Source organism: Alosa alosa, chromosome 12 (genome assembly GCF_017589495.1).
Source record: "Alosa alosa isolate M-15738 ecotype Scorff River chromosome 12, AALO_Geno_1.1, whole genome shotgun sequence".
Classification (NCBI taxonomy): domain Eukaryota; kingdom Metazoa; phylum Chordata; class Actinopteri; order Clupeiformes; family Clupeidae; genus Alosa; species Alosa alosa.
In genome coordinates, this window is record NC_063200.1 from 5,987,647 (window position 1) to 6,008,346 (window position 20,700).

The 20,700-nt window shown below is 47.3% G+C and overlaps 1 protein-coding gene across 1 annotated transcript in view; it reads left to right on the top strand.

Annotated features, from left to right (window-relative positions):
* dennd1a (DENN/MADD domain containing 1A) overlaps positions 1–20,700 on the top strand; it is a gene marked incomplete at its 5' end in the record, with an annotated part of 86,760 nt that overhangs the window by 51,833 nt on the left and 14,227 nt on the right. The window contains 5 exon segments of the mRNA XM_048258388.1: positions 460–560; positions 3,183–3,228; positions 4,874–4,975; positions 8,348–8,473; positions 20,427–20,528. Of these exon segments, the coding sequence (XP_048114345.1) occupies positions 460–560; positions 3,183–3,228; positions 4,874–4,975; positions 8,348–8,473; positions 20,427–20,528 (477 nt within the window).

Below are 20,700 nucleotides of genomic sequence, written 5' to 3' on the forward strand. Positions count from 1 at the left end.
GGTTGAAACCAGTTAGTGTTTTACTATTGATATGCCCCAACTTTAAATAGAGGGGTTTTATCTTTCTCTTTGACTCGATGTGAGTATGCCTGAAGTGAGCCCAGTGGCTATTAGTCATGTATAAGTATTAATTGGCATTAGACTGTGGCTGTGAATCATTTGCAAATTGATTGAAGAATGACTTGTAGAAGAATGATGATGATCTACACTGTAACTTTCACTGATGTCATGGATTATACATGTTTTATTATTATTCATATTTCCTTGTGTCTTTTGGGTCTGGCCACTTGGGCATTATTTCAGCAGAGTAAGACTGATTTCCTGTGTGTGTGCGTGTGTGTGCGTGCGTGTGTGTGTGTGTGTGTGCCTGTGTGTGTGTCTCTGTGTGTGTGTGTGTGTGTGTGTGTGTGTGCGCGCGTGCGTGACAACAGCCGTGTTCACTCTCTCTCTCTCCCACAGTTAACGGCTTGTGTCCATGGAGCGGCGGCCTTGTTGTATCCCATGTACTGGCAACATGTTTACATTCCTGTCCTTCCACAGCACCTCATCGACTACTGCTGGTGAGTGCACTGCCCGGCAGCTGGCTCTCTCAAGCCCTCAGCATAAATCAGAGAAAGCACATTCTGCCTGATCAAATATATTTCAAATCCTTGTTGCGTGTTTTAGGAGGTCTTGTGAAATGGTTTATTCATGTCGATTGGTACTTTTCTTTTTTGAAGGTCTTCTGTGGAGTGCCTAGCCTTGGATTCAAATCAAAGTTAATTTTGAGCCATGCTAGATTATAGGCTTTTGCCCAGAAATATGTATTGTTGAACAAAGCTCTTGTCTTGGAGGTTTATATCACAAACATGTTTGTAAACTTGAATTATTGTGACATATTGACTGTCTCCATCCCAGATCCATACCAAATCTAACATACAAGACACAACGCACAAATCTAGCCTAAAGTTAACTTTTAAGTACGAATGTGGTGGTCTACCATAGTACACAATGCTAGTAGACAATCCTTCAGTTAGGAGCAGGCAGTCATCCTACAATATGTGGTCTTTTGATAAAAGGATCATTCTCTCTGAAAGCATCAGTCTACCTATGAAAATGTATTCAGAAGACCTGCGCAGTATCTTAGAATGTCTCAATACTGTATGTCCTAAAATTGTTGTCATCCCAAAACCTTTGATTTTTCACCGATACACCATAGCACATAGCTGTATGTGTAGAACGCGTTGTCTAAAGCAGCTGGATGGAGACTGTTGCCGTGGCGAGATTTTTGTAGCTGGCATCTCGGCTGTGTGGGTGCAAACAGCAGCAGCGGCTGATTGGGCTGACACTTAAGCAGGGGGAAGTGGAAGCCGACACCTTGCTTTAATGGCTCGTCTGTTGTCAAGGCAGGTGCGAGAGGAAAGAGAAACACTTGCGGAGGTGCAGTAGAAGGGAGTGCAGAAAGCTCTGGAGCTGGAGCTGGAGGGGACAAAAGACAGGGAAGGAAAATGTCCCCTTTCTTCGGAGCGTCTCATTTAAATTCCGGACATTGCTGTATCATTCTGTTTGTCAGTCGACAGTTGCTATGGAATATGTTTCTTTTGCTCACGACCATCACGTGTGAGCGGACATTCTTCTTGCAAGCACACCCAGAAATGGCAATAGATACACTAATTAAGGACGAGACCCCTAATGAAAGCCACTGTCGCTGTATGGGTTTCTGTGTGATTGTGTAGCCGTATGCAAGCCAATCACCATGAGGTGTAGTCACATGAATGCACTTTTCTGGAAACAAAGCAGTGTGTTTTTTTTAAAGATTGTATTATTTTCTAAACAAGTACCTTTCATCTCCTAAGCAACCAGTGTTAATTAAGGGGAGCTCGGCGTCTAGGTAAGGGGTGGGTGACGAGGGCAAGTAAGCTAATTATCGCTCTTTCTTTACTTTCTTTGCGAAAAATCACTAATCACTCATCTGACACGCGTGCGTGCGTGTCTGTGTGTGTGTGTGCGTGCGCGTGGTGCATGCTGGGTGGTAGTAGGGGCACATGATCTTCACGCAGTGCCATTGGCTGACTGCATCCGTCACACTGGAGAGGCAGAGGACACAGGGCCCAGTGCTAATTTGATGTCAAGGTTTTTCGAGTTTTTTTTTTCTTTCTTTTTTTCACCAGAGCTCAGTTGGCCAGCTGAAGGAAGGCCCCTGCCGGCCCCTGCCGGATCACGTAACTCCAGCTTCGCTCTACACCCCCCCCCTTGTTCCACGCTCAGCCAACCACTATAAATAATTGGGCACGAGCGAAAATTAGCGTCAGCCAAAACATCCAGTTGTGCGTTTACCAATGTTTTTCTCCATGTTTGTTTATTTATTTACCTGGCTTTCTCTAGCTGCTCTCGAAAGCCCAGAACTTTTAACCATCTCTATTTATTTTATTTATTTATTTATTTCCCTGCCACCGCCATCACCCCCTTCTCATTTGACGAAAAAGGAGTCTGTATTTTAATTGAATGTCACGGCACAGGAGATGGAAACGAGGACACTTAATTAAAGGCTGGCGGGTTTGGCTTCAGTGCGCCCGTGATGGGTGACAGGTTCCCTCATCCCCCTTTTTCTTCGTCCCTCTCTCTCTCTCTTTCTCTTTCTCTCTCTCTCTCTCTGACCAGTACCCAATCAGCCACATATCGCCCTGCTCAGACACGTCTCCCCCTCTAATTCCTCTCCTCGGCTCTGTCGAGGCCTCATTGGGGAGGATGGCCATATCTGTTAGACAGCAGGCTCAGTCAGGAGGTTGAGCCGAGGGCTCTTTACCCTGGTCGGAAAGCTGTCCCAATGCCCCACGCTGGCAGTGCCCGTGGTGGAGGTTATTAGACAGGACTCGTGGGCGTGTGTGTGTTGGAGATGACACTCTCAGCCCTAGCCTGGAAGTTGGACTTGGTATCTTGTTGTGTGTCTGTATTTACACCTTTGGTATTAAGGCTGTTTTTGAATAGGAGCTGTGGGTCTGTGTCAAGCCATTGGCACAGCATTGTTGTTGTGTACATTGCTTGTGATTTTCTGTTTGTTGTTGCATTGTTAGTGATTTGCTGTTTGCTGTGATCATTCTTATATATTCTCCTGCTATGTAAATTGCTTTGCTATAATTAATATACTGTATGCTGTACCGTGAGGAAGCTGTAACCTTGCGCTGTATATTTCCACTCCACAGCGCCCCCATGCCTTACCTCATTGGAGTCCATTCCAGTCTGATGGAGGTGAGTTGCTCTGTTTTCTCATCATGGTCAAGGACATTTTAGAAAGTCTGGAGTTTTTACCCTTAAGATGTGTTGTGTTGCAGTAGTTTCTCTTGGTTGAAAACCGTTACTATTTCAGTTCAGATGCGCTCGCACACACACACACACACACACACACACACACACACACACACACGTACACACGTACAGTGAAAGCCTCATAATGAAAAGGTCTGTGTGAAGTGAGGCTTTCATCCTCAGGGTGAGAAACACACCTCTGGACAAAAAGCCCCTAATTGCACAGCCGGACAGTCAGGCTGGCGCATCGATCCGCATGCGTTAGCGGTGCACGGGGCCATTCTCAGCCTCCTATTATGCCGCTCCTCTGTAGTCATTAAAGCCCATTCAGTCGCCTCCGAATGCATCCTGGCCCGGCCCAGCCGAGGTCTGATCCGCCGGCTACATGCCATAAGCCACAGCAGTGATTAATGGTCCATCCGCCCGTACAGGGAGTAGGGAGGGAGGTGGGGGGGCCTGACAGGAGTGAGCTGCGAGCACCGCTCCCTTCCCGTGTTGGGGTCTCAGCGTCCCTCGTCTCTTCATCATCCTCGCTCTCGGCCATCCCGTCTCTCACCCCCCCCCCCACCCCCCTCTCCCTCCCGCGCCTCAGAGGTCACGCTCTCAGCATCACCCTCTTGATTCATCACTCGGCTGATCGGGCCTGATGCTGATGTATTAATCAAGCGCCGCCGATCGTTCAGCGCTCTTCAGGGGCCTGTTTAGCTCCGAGGGCCACAGGCTGTGGTCCGGGTTTTAAAATGGCCCCCGGATCCCCTCTTTAAGGCCTAGGTGTGAGGGTGGGGGTGGGGGCAGGACCCGCCAGGCTTTGCTGCCCTGTGTGGAGACCCTCATTGTAGGTTTACCATTACTGGATGAGAGGCCTGTCCTGTGGCCTATTGGCCGGTGAGAGGTCAGCTCTGCTCCCATTGGTCAGTCACATGCTGTGAGACAGGCAGTGCAGAGGTGAAGGGATTCAGTTGGAGGTCCTAAAGTGAGAAAGGAGAACTCCTCAGAAATTCATTTTTATGGCACAATAAAACAACAACACAACACACAGTAAATCTGTTACATAAGTTTTCAGTGTAAATTAGAGGAACACTTCTGCACATCTTTTAATATGCATTGTCAATGGGACCTTGAAATCTTGTTTCTATTTCACGTGGCCAAATGAACACCTTTTTATGGCATTCCTTTGATGTTACATTGAAAGATAGCAGCTCTCTTGCAGCTTTTGGTTTCTACATGCAGTAGCCTATTTTACATTCTCCGGCCTTGAAAGATGCATAGAAAGCAGACATCCGCAGACAGCGGCACGTCCCAAAGGGTCATGTAGTGCTAGTGCCGGTTCCTGCTCGGGATGTTTCTCCTGCATCAGCACTGCTGGAAGTCTGTCTGAAGAACTGGTCAGCTGTTATCACTAGTGCTGATCTCAGTTCTCCCTTATTTTACCTCTCGCCATCCCTCTCAGGGGAGAAAAGGGCACGTTGTAGGAATTAATCTTTCCTTTCTGTATTTCTGTCCCTCCCTCCTTTCTTTCTCTCTTCTTTCACTTTTTCTCTGTTGTTTCTCTCTCTTTTCCCCTCTTTCTTCGTGTGTCTCTCTGCAGAAGGTGCGGAGCATGGCCTTGGACGATGTGGTGGTGCTCAATGTGGACACCAACACTCTAGAGACACCTTTTGATGACCTTCAGAGCCTACCCAATGATGTGGTGAGTGTTTGTCTGATTAGGGGCCTTAAAAAAACCCTCATCTTCTGTCACCAACCCCCCATAGCTCACCCTCCCACACACATATACACGATTCTCTCTCCCTGTGCTTTGAGCTTGTCAACCCAATCAAGAGGCTTTCCTCTGAGGAGCACGGCCATCAAATTGGCCATGAAGACTTCTTTCCCCTCCAGTTATCCTGAATGCGCAATATTCAGTTTTATGCCTGTCTGTGGGGAATACATGTATATGAATGAGTATCTGTGTGTGTCTGTGTGTGTGTTTGGAGCTGTGTCTATGTCCTTGTGTGGGTGAGCATACATGTGCTTGTGTGTGTGTGTGTGTGTGTGTGTGTGTGTGTGTGTGTGTATGGCCACCTGCATCTAAAGTGGCCTGGTAATGACCTGATCAAACGACCTGGAGCACAGGGCTGAGAGGAGAGGAGGAGGCCACTAGACCTGCTGCGTTTGATCTCCACTGCCAAACACCAAACACACACATAGCAGCCACCATGCAGTAGAGCCTCGTTAGGCCGACTTTTGTCTGTGTCTGTGTGTGTGTGTGTGTGACAGAGTGAGAGAGAGTGTGAGTGTCTGGAGAGGGTCACCATTGTTAACAGGTGGTGTGCATTCAAGAGTGATTATGAGAAGTAGCATCATGTTGTTTGAAGTCAACAATTGGGTGTAAGGTACCAGAAGTGTTCAGTCAGTGACTGTGACCAATATTGTTTGAGATGGACTCAAGAAGAGACCTTATTATGATGTAGGGTGACATAATGGTCAATGTATCATCAGATGGTCTTTCCCATACATCATACAAGCTTGGCCTACATAAATGCTTTAATTCCCCTGGATCTCTGTTTGATTCAAGATGTTTTTGGTTATTTAAATGAGTCACCTACATACCCACTTGTGTGTGTGTGTGTGTGTGTGTGTGTGTGTGTGTGTGTGTGTGTGTGTGTGTGTGTGTGTGTGTGTGTGTGTGTGTGTGTGCTCTTCCTCATAAATGCCAAACCATTTCAAACTTTTATTTGCATGTGAGGATTTATTTTTTCCTCCAACACTGTCGTCATGGGCTTGAGGCTTTTGAGGCTTCACCTCCAGAACTCCCTCAGCTGTTCCTGGCTTTAATTTAGGGAGTCTGGCCGCCCCACGGCTCAGGCGGCTGAGTCCAGCTCGTCTGCGGCGTCTGCTTAGCCCACGGGAGCCACGGCAGACCCAGCGTCCTCCCCTCAGGCCACCTCCGCCCAGTGTGGGGCTGCGGTGTCTGGAGGACTGCCTGTCCCCTCGCTCCCTCCCTCCCTCCCTCTCTCCCTCCCTCCCTCACCCCCACTCTGCTGCTGCTGCAGTTCCCCAGCCCCATGAGAGCTGGCCTGGCTGTGAGCAGAGCTGGCTCCACCGCCGTATCCCACAATGCCGTGGGGCCTGACTGGCTATTCCCCCATGTGAGTCACCACCACGGGGCACCCAGAGGCCTTTTCTTTTTCCTCGTATATATATATATTTTTTTTTTTTTTATTAACTGGCCAGCGACTGAGTTGTGAGGCCGGCGACTACGCCCCTCTCCGCCCAGCGCCCCCTCCTTTAACGGGACTCCGCGGTGATTAAAGCGGTGGTGTTGCAGGAGCGGCGTGCCACATCAGAGGCCGCGGGTGCCCGTAAAGATCCTGGAGGCCTCCTCTCCAGCCCACACCCCCACCAGCTCCCCCTGGGGCCCCCTGCTCGCAGGAATGCCATAAAGCCCCGAGAGACTTCCGACTCCGTGGTCATCCGCTTTGGCCCTCCATGCAGCATGCCCCCTAAAAAGCTGTTGCAACCCAGATATCCTGCTTTGTTCATGTTGTCCACTTTCTTTTTTAAAGCAACACCAAAGCACTTTTCCTCTGTTGCACGCACGTTATTTGTTTATCTAGCACTGGCTTTGCAAATAATCCACAGACACGGTAGAGTATGTTGCATGATTTAATGAAAGTATGTTGGATTGTGACATCAGAAGCAAGTCAAATTTGTAGTTTGTTATGTCTCATTCCATTGAACTACAGATTCGCTACCCGATCTGGCAATCTGCGAATACAGCGAATGCAGAAGTGCCGTTCACCCTGTTACGAGTTGATGAACCACTGAAACGATTTTGGAAACATTATATTGGTGTTACTTTAAAAAGGAAACTCTGAGACTGAGCTCTACAGGGGACCAATACCGATGCCTACTCTTGAGTTTGGGGTCGTCACAACATTCGTTACACAAACGTAGCACCCACAAACACGGCACCGATCCACAAGGCAACACGAGAGCCGCGCTCAGGATGCCAATCGTCATGAAAGAGAACGCCGGAAAAGCCCAGGCCCCTTGTCAATTCCATTTGTTTATTATTCGTGAAGTCCCAATTTTTATGTCTGTGTATATACATATTTTTTTTGTATTGTTTTTCCCCCCGACTCAAATCCTCTTAGTGGAACTGTCACTTGAGTTTAAGGAGAAGGAAAGCGATGGCAGCATTTGCATCCCTTCGTGCTCCGCTGCCCTCTTTGCCAATCTTTTGAGCGACGTATTTAATTTTTTCTATTCCTTTTTTTTCCGCAGTGGTTAGTTTATTTTGGGGGGGGTAAAAAGTCTTTGCTAACAAGGTTTGGCCTTGGGGTCCTAATGGCTGGCAGCAGAAGGGAGAGAGAGCGATGGAGAGAAAGCACAAGAGAGAGAGAGAGAGAGAGAGAAAGAGAAAAGAGAAGAGCCAGAGTGTGTGAGAGCAAGAGAGCAAGGGAGAGAGAGAAAGCGGGATGGATTACTTCAGGCCTTGTGGGCATGCGTTTGCTGCATTAAGCCTAAACGGCCGTCTCGTAAAGGCTATTCAAGTAGAATAATGTCATTGGCTCTCTCGGTCTCCTGCACCGCCGACCACGCTCGGCTCTCCGGCAGTTGGGGGCAACGTCGCTGGGCCGTGCGATGGAATTGGACAGCCATCTACCTGAGGCCGCTGGCCTGGGGAACTGAAGCCTTCTGTCTAACCCCTCAACATGGCGCACATCTGAAAAAATTGGTCATTTATATCTGGGTTCACATTTCTTTTGTGTGTACAGTTAAACACTCCAGGAATTACTGCCTGCAAAATGAAAGTCTTACTATCTTTTCATTTTAATTTGGGTTTAGATTTTTTTTTGCACTTCAATTTGGATACAGAGCTTTGCAGATTCTAAGAATAAAGTCATACCAGGGTTTTTTTTTCTGTTACAAACTGGAACATTTGAAATTCATAAAAACTGCAATTTTTTGCTGTGCTGTTACAAACTGGAACATTTGAAATTCATAAAAACTGCAATTTTTTGCTGTGCTGTTCATGCTTGCTGTGCTGAGAACATGGGTTCTGTTATCTCTGCAGGTGTCGTCCCTGAAGAACCGTCTGAAGAAGGTCTCCACCACAACCGGTGATGGAGTGTCCAGGGCCTTCCTCAAAGCCCAAGCTGCCCTTTTTGGCAGCTACAGGAACGCACTACAGATTGAACCGGTGAGAGCTTTTGGCAGACAAGCGAATAGAATCGAATTAGAATGAACGACAGACAGGCAGTCAGTCAGTCAGTGGAGCGACGGAGGGAATCTGCGACAGCATGAGTGAGTGATTGAGCGAGAGGAATGATAAACAGAGGAACGACCAGGAAAATCAAAAGTGATTTGAAGTTAATGGAACAAGCAAAGAGGTCCCTCACAGAAAGACAGAAAAGAGGGATGGCGGTAGATGTGGATTAGAGGCGCGCGCCACCCTGTCTGAAGCCTCTGATGCTGGGGAGCATTTCTGACTTGTGATGTGTGTGTGTGTGTGTGTGTGTGTGTGTGTGTGTGTGTGTGTGTGTTTGTGTGTGTGAGTGAGTGTGTGCATTTGTTTTGTGCCTGTGATGTGGCATATGATGACTCCTGTGTATCTGCTTGAGGAGCGTGCTGAAGTGAACATCACACCTGCATAAACACCCGGCCCGAAGCGAAGCGAAGAGCAACGTCGAGACCGAGAGAGAGAGAGAGAGAGAGAGAGAGAGAGAGAGAAACGAGAGAAGGGAAAAGGGAGAGGTGGCGGCTCGCTGATTATTCAAAATATTCTACCATATGTTGTCAACGTCTGATCCGTGCATCGTCTGGGCTCGATTCGTCTATTTTAAAATCATCTCCGAGACAGATTTACATATTTTAGACAGGACAATATGAATAAAACAAATATAGGTGTCAATCATGGCCGAGTGCACACTAGGGTGGTGGGGTGGTGGGGTGGTGGTGGTGGGGGGTTGAGCAGGGTGAGGCGTTAAGGCCCCGTGTGAATAATAGCATTAGTGATGTAGATCACCGTAACCCCCACCTCCCCCACCCCCCAGTGCCGTGGCCAGGGGAAGAAAAGCCCCATGCGGCCCAGGCCGGGGCCCTGTCCTGTGGGGAGCACTGCCGCCCAACAATGGGCCCAGCTGGTTCTCATGTCACATATGGGAGCCCTGTACTCTCACTTGCAATCTGTCACTACCCTGTGGCTAACGTGTGCTAAAGCCCCTCCGCATCAACGAGTTTGGAGGGGGATGACTGGGTCCGAGTAGTGTTAAAATCAGCTGGTGATGTGGATAGGTGTTGCAGAAGACTCTGGTACACACAAGCACGTACTTTGACAAGCTGTCTGCCAAACATAATAATGGCAGAAGAGTTGTGGTTTCATACATTGTATAACTATGGGAGTAGACAAGATAATATTGCATGTTTTTAAGTAGACAGGATATGTTTTAACAGGAAACTTTGAGGACCGCTACAGTGCCCTCCACATTTATTGGCACCCCTGGTAAAGATGACTAAAAAGTGTTTTTTTTATTTTATCCGTGGCCCCTTCATCTTAGTTTCACAATGAAAACAATGAGGAAAAATCCAACCTTGAACAAAAAAATCCTAAAAGAAATCACAATTACTGGCACCTCTAGAAAATCGTACCGTATACATTTGTATAAATAAGATGTAAGTGATTTTTCCCATTTTATAGTTGTTTGAGGCAATCAGCGTGCTTTTCAATGTTCAAGCAGTAATCCATGATATATATTTCATTGTCCTTTAAGGTATGAAAATAAAGTCAAACAGAGATCAAACGGCGTAGTCATTCCTTAACATGGAAAATCAAATGTATTATTCTTGGTAAGTCAGAAAATGGGTATTTAAAAGATGCACTTGCCCATAACTGCCACATATTTACAGTAATCAATCATTACGAAGTTCCAATCAAATGGAACTGTTACAAACTTGCTTGGAATAGGACCCGTGTCTATTTCACCCCTACGCACAGTGAAGAGGATAGGAAGAGAGGCAAAAATTCCCTAAGAACCACTTGGGGTCACCAAGTCTAAAAAAGAAACATTAGAAGTACCTTCCTGCTAAAAGATTTAACTGCATTTAACTACAAATATAAAAGGTTGGAGTTGCTAAAAGCTATTGGTACATTGCCTGGAATTGTGTTCTATAATGGTCAGATGAAAAGAAAATTGAGCTTTTTGCCAACAAATATTCAAGGTGGGTTTGGCATTCTTGACTATACAGAAAAGAGCCCCATGCCAAAGTATGGTTTAGGGTCTATGATGTTCTGGGACTTTTTTAATCCAAAGGCCCGGGAAACTTCATTAGGGTTCATGGTATCATGAACTGCAGGAAATACCTGGGTATTTTATATAAAAGTAGGACATGATTGGATCTTTAAGCAGGTTTACTGAACACAAAATCAAGTTTCTACCATGGTAATGTCAGTTTCCTCATCTAAACTCTGTAACACTGTAGAAAATCAGTACAGACGATCCGGAGATCTGTAAAGAGAATTGCTCTCAAATCCCTGACATTGTATTCTCTAACTTTGATATGTTATAGGCTCCTTTAATGGCAAAATGTTTTACAGAAAATTAAATGAAGGGGTGCTATTAATTGTTGTGTATATTTTTGTATGTATTTATTTCTTTATGAGGATTTTCTTCTCAGACTAAATTTGCATCTCTGCAATGTTGGCTTTTTCCTCGTTGTTTTCATTGTGAAACTAAGATAAAATGCCAACAGATGATGTTTTATACCTCTTTTTTACTCATTTTTACCAGGGGTGGCAATAAAAATGGAGGGTGCTGTATTTTCTGTTCAGCCCACCCCAGTGTCTCTCTTGTTTTCTATCTTTCTCTGAGTGTTTCACAGTCACATGACTTACCCACGATTTGTGGTCTCATAAGATCCGCGGCAGCGTTGCCATCTCTACAGTGGACTCCCATCCTGTTGCCTGGGTTACTGAGGTCATTGTGCATAAGCCCTCACATTACTGTGGTTGTGGACTAAACTAGCAATCAGCCCCACAACTAAATCAGAGCTAACTTTGCCAAACAAATAATTACAGCAGAAATCGTGAAATAAATATGACACATAGCCTCCTAGTCTAAGTCTTAGGCACATGTCAGGGGTGACTGTAGTCATATGCAGGAGCTGGATTTAGGTGACGAGTGGGCATGTTTGGCCCGTGACCTTTTGGCCAGAGCAGAAGTTGGGCAATTTAGATGTAAAATTATGCAGAGGGCCAATTTTTTGTGGCTGCAAATGAACTACTTTTAGAGTGATGACTAATAGTCTCACATACAAGTGTGCATACATACACATACAGAGAAAGACACGAGCGCACATACCCTAGCATACATGAGCACGCACACACATACACACATACGCACACACAGATAATGAGGGGCGAGTGCTGGGTTTTCTGGCTGTGGTCCTGGTTGTAATGATGTTATCTGCACGGTAGCCGCCAGGGACGGTCAGGCCATTTAATGTGCTAATGCCTGACCAGGTGGTCCCGCCACCCAGACTGACCCAGAGCCCACCGCCGCCACCACTGCTGATGCTGCCGCAGCGCTGTGCCTATTACCGTAACGAGACCACTTTAGTCGCCAGCTTACCTGTGCCAAGGGCTCGGACATACTGAGTGTGTGTGCGTGTGTGTGTGCGTGTGCGGTTATATAGAGCTCTTTGCATACGGTATTACTTTTAAATGTAGGCCAGTGGAGAGGAGTTTGCGAGCACACAGTAAGCCGTCTTTATGTATGTGGAGGCAATGTGAGTTGACTGATAAGCAGAGTGCATTATTTCCATTGGATGCATGCTATGATGGATGTATGGCACAGAATGTCTACACTGCTGTTCATTGGAATGGATATGCTTATGCTCATATAGTGCAACATTTGCCTGCATTTTTATGACAGATTGAATTTGACAATACCGTTATGTGCTGTATTTGCATATACGTATACTGTGACAGAGAGAGTGTGTGTGTGTGTGTGTGTTGTTGTGCGTGCGTGCGTGCGTGGCGTGCGTACGTGCGTGTGTGTGTACTAAGCATGAGAGTGTGTAACTATATATTTGCATGTATTCAGTGACAGACTAGACATTAGGAGACAGTTGCACTCTGTATGTGATACCTGTGTGTGTGTGTGTGTGTGTGTGGCTGTATCTGTGGCTGTGTGTGTGTGTGTGGCTGTATCTGTGTCTGTGTGTGTGTGTGTGTGTGTGTCTGTGGCAGAGTGGGGGTAATGTACTGCTCAGTTTGAAGTGCCAAGCCGGGAGATGCTCCCTGACAGCTCATTTTGACAGTGTGCAATGGAAGCACGATGCATGGCCATGGTGTGTGTGTGTGTGTGTGTGTGTGTGTGTGTACAATTCTGTATGTGCATGTGAGTGTGTGTTTCCATATCCGTGTGTGTGTGTGAGACTGACAGGGCGGTGTGACGGGGCGTAGTGAGGGCCCGATGCGGGGCCGTGTCACACACAAGCGCTCACTCGCTCTGGCAGGCTGCATCCAAGCGTGCGCTCAAATCTGTTTTTCCCATTTCCTCATAAACGTCTCCACGGAAACGACAAGCCTGCGCGGCCTCGGGAAGCCCGGCTCACTTTCGCCCGCCTCCCGCTGGAGACGGCACAGGAAGAGAGAGCGAGTGTGTGTGTGTGTGTGTGTGTGTGTGTGTTAGGAAGAGAGACAGAGAGAGACCAGTGGTGTGTGCTTGTGTTTATGTAACACCAAGGAAGAAGTGTGAGTTTGTATAATATTCATTAAAGCAGTGTGTGTGAATACAGTATGCAAATACTGTAAATGTAGTCATATACTGTAAATGTATCCACACAGTGAATCGTATGTTTTGGAAGTGTCTGAGCTTTGGCGAATGCATATCTGTTTAGTTGTGTTGGAATATAAGTGTGGTTTTGTATTCATATTCTGGAAGAGTGGAAGTGAATTTGTTAGCGAACTGTGGTCATGTATTGTATTTGTGTCTGTGCACAAGCTTTTTTTTCACTCACCAAAAAATGTGGGGTTTTGTTTCACATAGTGTATTTAGCACGTTTTTCTCATTCCCCATAATCTTTTTTGTCATGCAAAAGAAGTAGTAGTTTGGAAATAAAATCATTTCTGCTCCCTACTCTGGGATCCGTTACGGGTGTAATGAGCAGAAAGTGGTTGCATAGTGTGCTGAGTCCACAGCTATGAGACACCACCGCTATGAGACACCACCGCTATGAGACTTTCCCCACTATGAGACACCACCGCTATGAGACACCACCGCTATGAGACACCACCGCTATGAGACACCACCGCTATGAGACACCACCGCTATGAGACTTTCCCCACTATGAGACTTTCCCCACTATGAGACACCACCACTATGAGACACCACCGCTATGAGACACCACCGCTATGAGACACCACCGCTATGAGACACCACCGCTATGAGACTTTCCCCACTATGAGACTTTCCCCACTATGAGACTACCACCACTATGAGACACCACCGCTATGAGACTTTCCCCACTATGAGACTTTCCCCACTATGAGACTTTCCCCACTATGAGACACCACCGCTATGAGACACCACCGCTATGAGACTTTCCCCACTATGAGACTTTCCCCACTATGAGACACCACCGCTATGAGACTTTCCCCACTATGAGACTTTCCCCACTATGAGACTTTCCCCACTATGAGACACCACCGCTATGAGACTTTCCCCACTATGAGACACCACCGCTATGAGACTTTCCCCACTATGAGACACCACCGCTATGAGACTTTCCCCACTATGAGACTTTCCCCACTATGAGACACCACCGCTATGAGACTTTCCCCACTATGAGACTTTCCCCACTATGAGACTTTCCCCACTATGAGACTTTCCCCACTATGAGACTTTCCCCACTATGAGACTTTCCCCACTATGAGACTTTCCCCACTATGAGACTTTCCCCACTATGAGACTTTCCCCACTATGAGACACCACCGCTATGAGACTTTCCCCACTATGAGACTTTCCCCACTATGAGACTTTCCCCACTATGAGACTTTCCCCACTATGAGACTTTCCCCACTATGAGACTTTCCCCACTATGAGACTTTCCCCACTATGAGACACCACCGCTATGAGACTTTCCCCACTATGAGACTTTCCCCACTATGAGACTTTCCCCACTATGAGACACCACCACTATGAGACACCACCGCTATGAGACTTTCCCCACTATGAGACTTTCCCCACTATGAGACACCACCGCTATGAGACTTTCCCCACTATGAGACTTTCCCCACTATGAGACTTTCCCCACTATGAGACTTTCCCCACTATGAGACTTTCCCCACTATGAGACTTTCCCCACTATGAGACACCACCGCTATGAGACTTTCCCCACTATGAGACTTTCCCCACTATGAGACTTTCCCCACTATGAGACTTTCCCCACTATGAGACACCACCGCTATGAGACACCACCGCTTATGAGACACCACCACTATGAGACTTTCCCCACTATGAGACTTTCCCCACTATGAGACACCACCGCTATGAGACTTTCCCCACTATGAGACTTTCCCCACTATGAGACTTTCCCCACTATGAGACTTTCCCCACTATGAGACTTTCCCCACTATGAGACACCACCGCTATGAGACTTTCCCCACTATGAGACTTTCCCCACTATGAGACTTTCCCCACTATGAGACTTTCCCCACTATGAGACTTTCCCCACTATGAGACACCACCGCTATGAGACTTTCCCCACTATGAGACTTTCCCCACTATGAGACTTTCCCCACTATGAGACTTTCCCCACTATGAGACACCACCACCATGAGACACCACCACTATGAGACACCACCGCTATGAGACTTTCCCCACTATGAGACACCACCGCTATGAGACACCACCGCTATGAGACACCACCGCTATGAGACACCACCGCTATGAGACACCACCGCTATGAGACTTTCCCCACTATGAGACACCACCGCTATGAGACTTTCCCCACTATGAGACTTTCCCCACTATGAGACACCACCGCTATGAGACACCACCGCTTATGAGACACCACCACTATGAGACACCACCACTATGAGACACCACCGCTTATGAGACACCACCACCATGAGACACCACCACCATGAGACACCACCACTATGAGACACCACCACTATGAGACACCACCACCATGAGACACCACCACTATGAGACACCACCACCATGAGACACCACCACTATGAGACACCACCACTATGAGACTTTCCCCACTATGAGACTTTCCCCACTATGAGACTTTCCCCACTATGAGACTTTCCCCACTATGAGACTTTCCCCACTATGAGACTTTCCCCACTATGAGACTTTCCCCACTATGAGACACCACCGCTTATGAGACACCACCACTATGAGACACCACCGCTATGAGACTTTCCCCACTATGAGACTTTCCCCACTATGAGACACCACCGCTATGAGACTTTCCCCACTATGAGACACCACCGCTATGAGACACCACCGCTATGAGACTTTCCCCACTATGAGACTTTCCCCACTATGAGACTTTCCCCACTATGAGACTTTCCCCACTATGAGACTTTCCCCACTATGAGACTTTCCCCACTATGAGACTTTCCCCACTATGAGACACCACCGCTATGAGACTTTCCCCACTATGAGACTTTCCCCACTATGAGACACCACCACCATGAGACACCACCGCTATGAGACTTTCCCCACTATGAGACACCACCGCTATGAGACTTTCCCCACTATGAGACTTTCCCCACTATGAGACACCACCGCTATGAGACTTTCCCCACTATGAGACTTTCCCCACTATGAGACACCACCACTATGAGACACCACCACTATGAGACACCACCGCTATGAGACACCACCGCTATGAGACACCACCGCTATGAGACTTTCCCCACTATGAGACTTTCCCCACTATGAGACTTTCCCCACTATGAGACTTTCCCCACTATGAGACTTTCCCCACTATGAGACTTTCCCCACTATGAGACTTTCCCCACTATGAGACACCACCACCATGAGACACCACCACTATGAGACTCCACCACTATGAGACACCACCACTATGAGACACCACCGCTATGAGACTTTCCCCACTATGAGACACCACCGCTATGAGACTACCACCACTATGAGACCACTATGAGACACCACCACTATGAGACACCACCACTACACCACCACTATGAGACACCACCACTATGAGACACCACCACTATGAGACTTTCCCCACTATGAGACACCACCGCTATGAGACTTTCCCCACTATGAGACTTTCCCCACTGAGGACTTTCCCCACTATGAGACTTCCCCCACTATGAGACACCACCACCGCTATGAGACTACCACCACTATGAGACACCACCACTATGAGACACCACCACTATGAGACACCACCACTTATGCACCCTGTGTTTGATTATGCCCACTGTTTACTATCAGTAGAACCCTGACCCCTGACCTGGACAGGACCAGCACTAGAGCGGTGGCCAGAGACATGGCCACTTCATCCCCCCCCCCACACACACACACACACACCCGTCCCTCCTCCTCTGTGCCCCATTCCACATGGCTAGCCTTGCCTTTAGGGTCAGTGAGCCTGCTCCCACACACTCACCCCCCCCACAAACACACACATCCACCTCATCCCCCCCCCCCACACACACACACACACACACACACACACACACACACACACACACATCCACCTCATTCCCCCGCACCTCCCCTCTCTCTCTCCCCTCGGTCAGGGGGTGCCTGGTCCGAGCCCTGATCCGGGGGCCGGAGGCTTGGACAGGCACCTCTCGAGCCACGTCCCCCCACCCACAGTCCACCCTGGCCAGGCAGCGGTGAGCATGGCACAGGGCCCTTGTTGCCATTCAGCGCATTGTTCACAGTTCATGAACTGGTATGAACTCACACAGAGTGTGTGAGAGCTCCCACGGAGCTGGGGAGAAAGGTGGGGGGGGGGGGCGGTCAGTGGCTCAGTTGAGGCTACGGAGAGCCGGAGAGGGCATTATGTTGTAAACATCCATGACAGTGGACATTAGGATTAATGCTGTGTTAAACAAGTGCTCTTTTGTGTTGCGTGAAGCGGTGTGTGTCACTGGCATTGTGTGTGTTCAGTCACGTAAGCGCTCTGTGTGTGCTTATGTGTCCTCATATATGTATGGGGGTTGGAATGTGTAGGAGGTGTAAGTTTACCATTCCGTGTGTGTGTGTGTGTTTTGTGGTCAGATTTGGTGAGTGTTTACTGTGTGTTCACCCCGTCTTGGGTTCTGTTGTTGGTGGCCCCTGCTATATTGGTACAGCACTGCCACCTACAGGCTTATAGTAACTATTGACCATACCCAGCACCTGACTGGAACGCTCAACTAATTACAGGATGTTTTGTTTTTTTGTGTAGCCAGGTTATCGTTATCATTTGTGTAGCCAGGTTATCGTTATCATTTGTGTAGCCAGGTTATCGTTATCATTTGTGTAGCCAGGTTATCGTTATCATTTGTGTAGCCAGGTTATCGTTATCATTTGTGTAGCCAGGTTATTGTTATCATTTGTGTAGCCAGGTTATCGTTATCATTTGTGTAGCCAGGTTATCGTTATCATTTGTGTAGCCAGGTTATCGTTATCATTTGTGTAGCCAGGTTATCGTTATCATTTGTGTAGCCAGGTTATTCGTTATCATTTGTGTAGCCAGGTTATCGTTATCATTTGTGTAGGTTGCTCGTTATCATTTGTGTTTATCGTTATCATTTGTTGTAGCCAGGTTATTGTTATCATTTGTGTAGCCAAGGTTATTGTTATCATTTGTGTATGAGGTTATATTATCATTTGTGTAGCCAGGTTATCGTTATCATTTGTGTAGCCAGGTTATCGTTATCATTTGTGTAGCCAGGTTATCGTTATCATTTGTGTAGCCAGGTTATTGTTATAGCAAATGCAACAAACTGGACGGGGGAGGTGGGGGGATGCAGGAGGAAGGAAGATTATGAGGAGTTGCATCCAATGAACACAGAATATGAGCACACTGCTGGTCAGATGTTGTTTAAAACGGCATCCTTTGGAGCGTTTGGTCTGAAGGCCTCTGCGTGCATGAAATCCTTACCCATATGAAACCCTCACCCATATGAAACCCTCACCCATATGAAACCCTCACCCATAATCTGTGAGTGTGATGGTCACCTCTTCAGTGTGGAATGGAACAGTTCACCTGCACTGATTTCTCCAGTTAGTGTGTACATTTGAATCAGTAGGACTATGTTTATTTATTTGTGTTGTGTGTGTGTGTGTGTGTGTGTGTGTGTGAGAGAGAGAGAGAGAGTGAGTGTGTGTGTGTGGTGGGCGTTCAGATGAGCAGTGGCTGAAGCTGGCCTCAGGCCCCTGGGCTGCTAATTAGTTTCTGTAATGAAGCCTGCAGCGCTCTTCTGAGAAAGCAACCACACACACACACACACACACACACACACACCCATACTCACTCATCATAGATAGGCCTATACATAGGGAAACCTATACACTACAGAACTGAGCAGTCATAGCAACAATAATTTGTATGTCCAGACATATTGATAAAACTGCAAAACACACAGATGCACGCATACACACACAACTCATCCATGAATTATACACCCACATTTACACAGTGCATACACACAGCAATAACTAAGCAAAGATGTAGGAATATGCTTTCCACACATAGAATTGTACATTATACAATGTACACCACCCTTTCCTGTCAGAACTAAACCACCAAATGATTAAGTCTGTGTCTACATTTAGGTAGCTTTTCAGGTACTGAATGTTTCACAGAATTGCATTCAGCAGGATTTTCAGCGGGAATGTTGTTCTCTAAACTCTATTCTGCTATTTTAGGCTGTGCAAATGTTATTTAGTGTAACTTAGACAATGCTGTGGCAGTGGGAACTGCTATTGCAACTTATCGAATGAACATTATCTGTCTCACAGACATGAATGATGCTCAGTTTTCGAGACAGATATCTCCCGACTTAGCAGAGGAAAACAGTCCTGTTCAGTCTGATCTCTGGTCCTGAAGGAAAGCCATCTTTGATCTGCTTTGAAAGGTTGTGTGTGCGTGCGTGCGTGCGTGCGTGCGTGCGTGTGCCTGCGTGCCTGTGCCTGCCTTATGACAGATAGTCATACCAACAAACAGATCAGCAGGATATCTAAATCAGTTCCAGCAGGAACCCTTTCTCTACCCTTGTAATGTCCACTCTTCTCCCTGTTGATTGACAGTCCGACAATAATGAGCCACAACCAAAAGCTAGCACACCTTGTTCTAGCATTCAGCTCGGCTCTGCAGGAGGGAGCGATCGTTAGCAGGAGAACCAGGCGTCCATGCAGTGACCTGTAGATTAAAGCAGTCGGAACTTGTCAGAATGGGAGAGATATTAGAAGTCGCAGAGCCTAAGAAGACGTCACTCACTGGACATGTCACAGAGAGTGTCACAGGATGCTTGTGGAGCTGCCAGTCTATGTGTGTCGGGGACAGCAGAGCCAGGCTACATCTAGCTTTGATTCTGTTGCAGGACAACTGGGGAGAGTATACTGTAGTACAATAGGCAGACTTTATGATATCCTATCATTGGATACTGTTGCAATACAAGGCACTCGTACCAATGAGACTTCACTGGGAACTTTTCTCTGGCCTCGTTACAATACTTACTCCCACCCTACATAACTGTATGTACACACCGCCGCCGACTTGAGCTGCAAAAGAAGCTCTGGCCGCCCAGTCAAGGACGCTTGTCAAAAAGCACAGGGAAGCTTTTGACGCTTTGGCCGCTCTGACGTGGTAGCATTCTACTTTGCTTGTCGTTTGCCGCTGAACCGCGTCATAGCTCATTAGCATAAAGTTCACATTTCAACGTTCTGCTTGACCTTCAAGTCGCTCAAGACGCCAAAAACGTGACGCCAACAGATTTGCCACTTCTTGCTTGCAGCAAGTCGGCAGCGGTGTGTACGTACAGTGAGGTGGAGAAGTACATGAACAGTCTCTCTCTCTTTCCCAATGTTATGTCTTGCCTCTGATCCTCCCGTGTGTGTGTGTGTGTGTGTGTGTGTGTGTGTGTGTGTGTGTGTGTGTGTCCTCAGGAGGAGCCCATCACGTTCAGTGAGGAGGTGTTTGTGGCCCACCGCTCCAGTGCCATGAGGCAGTTCCTGCAGAACGCTATCCAGTTGCAGCTCTTCAAACAGGTCCATCCACCAGCACACACACACACACACACACACACACACACACACACACACACACCCATTTACTAGCCAATTAGATGGAGGTGTTCTTCACGGTACTGGGAAACACCATCAACTGGATACTTGACTTGTTTCACTTCATGTGTACATTGTTTAAAAACTTGTTGACGTT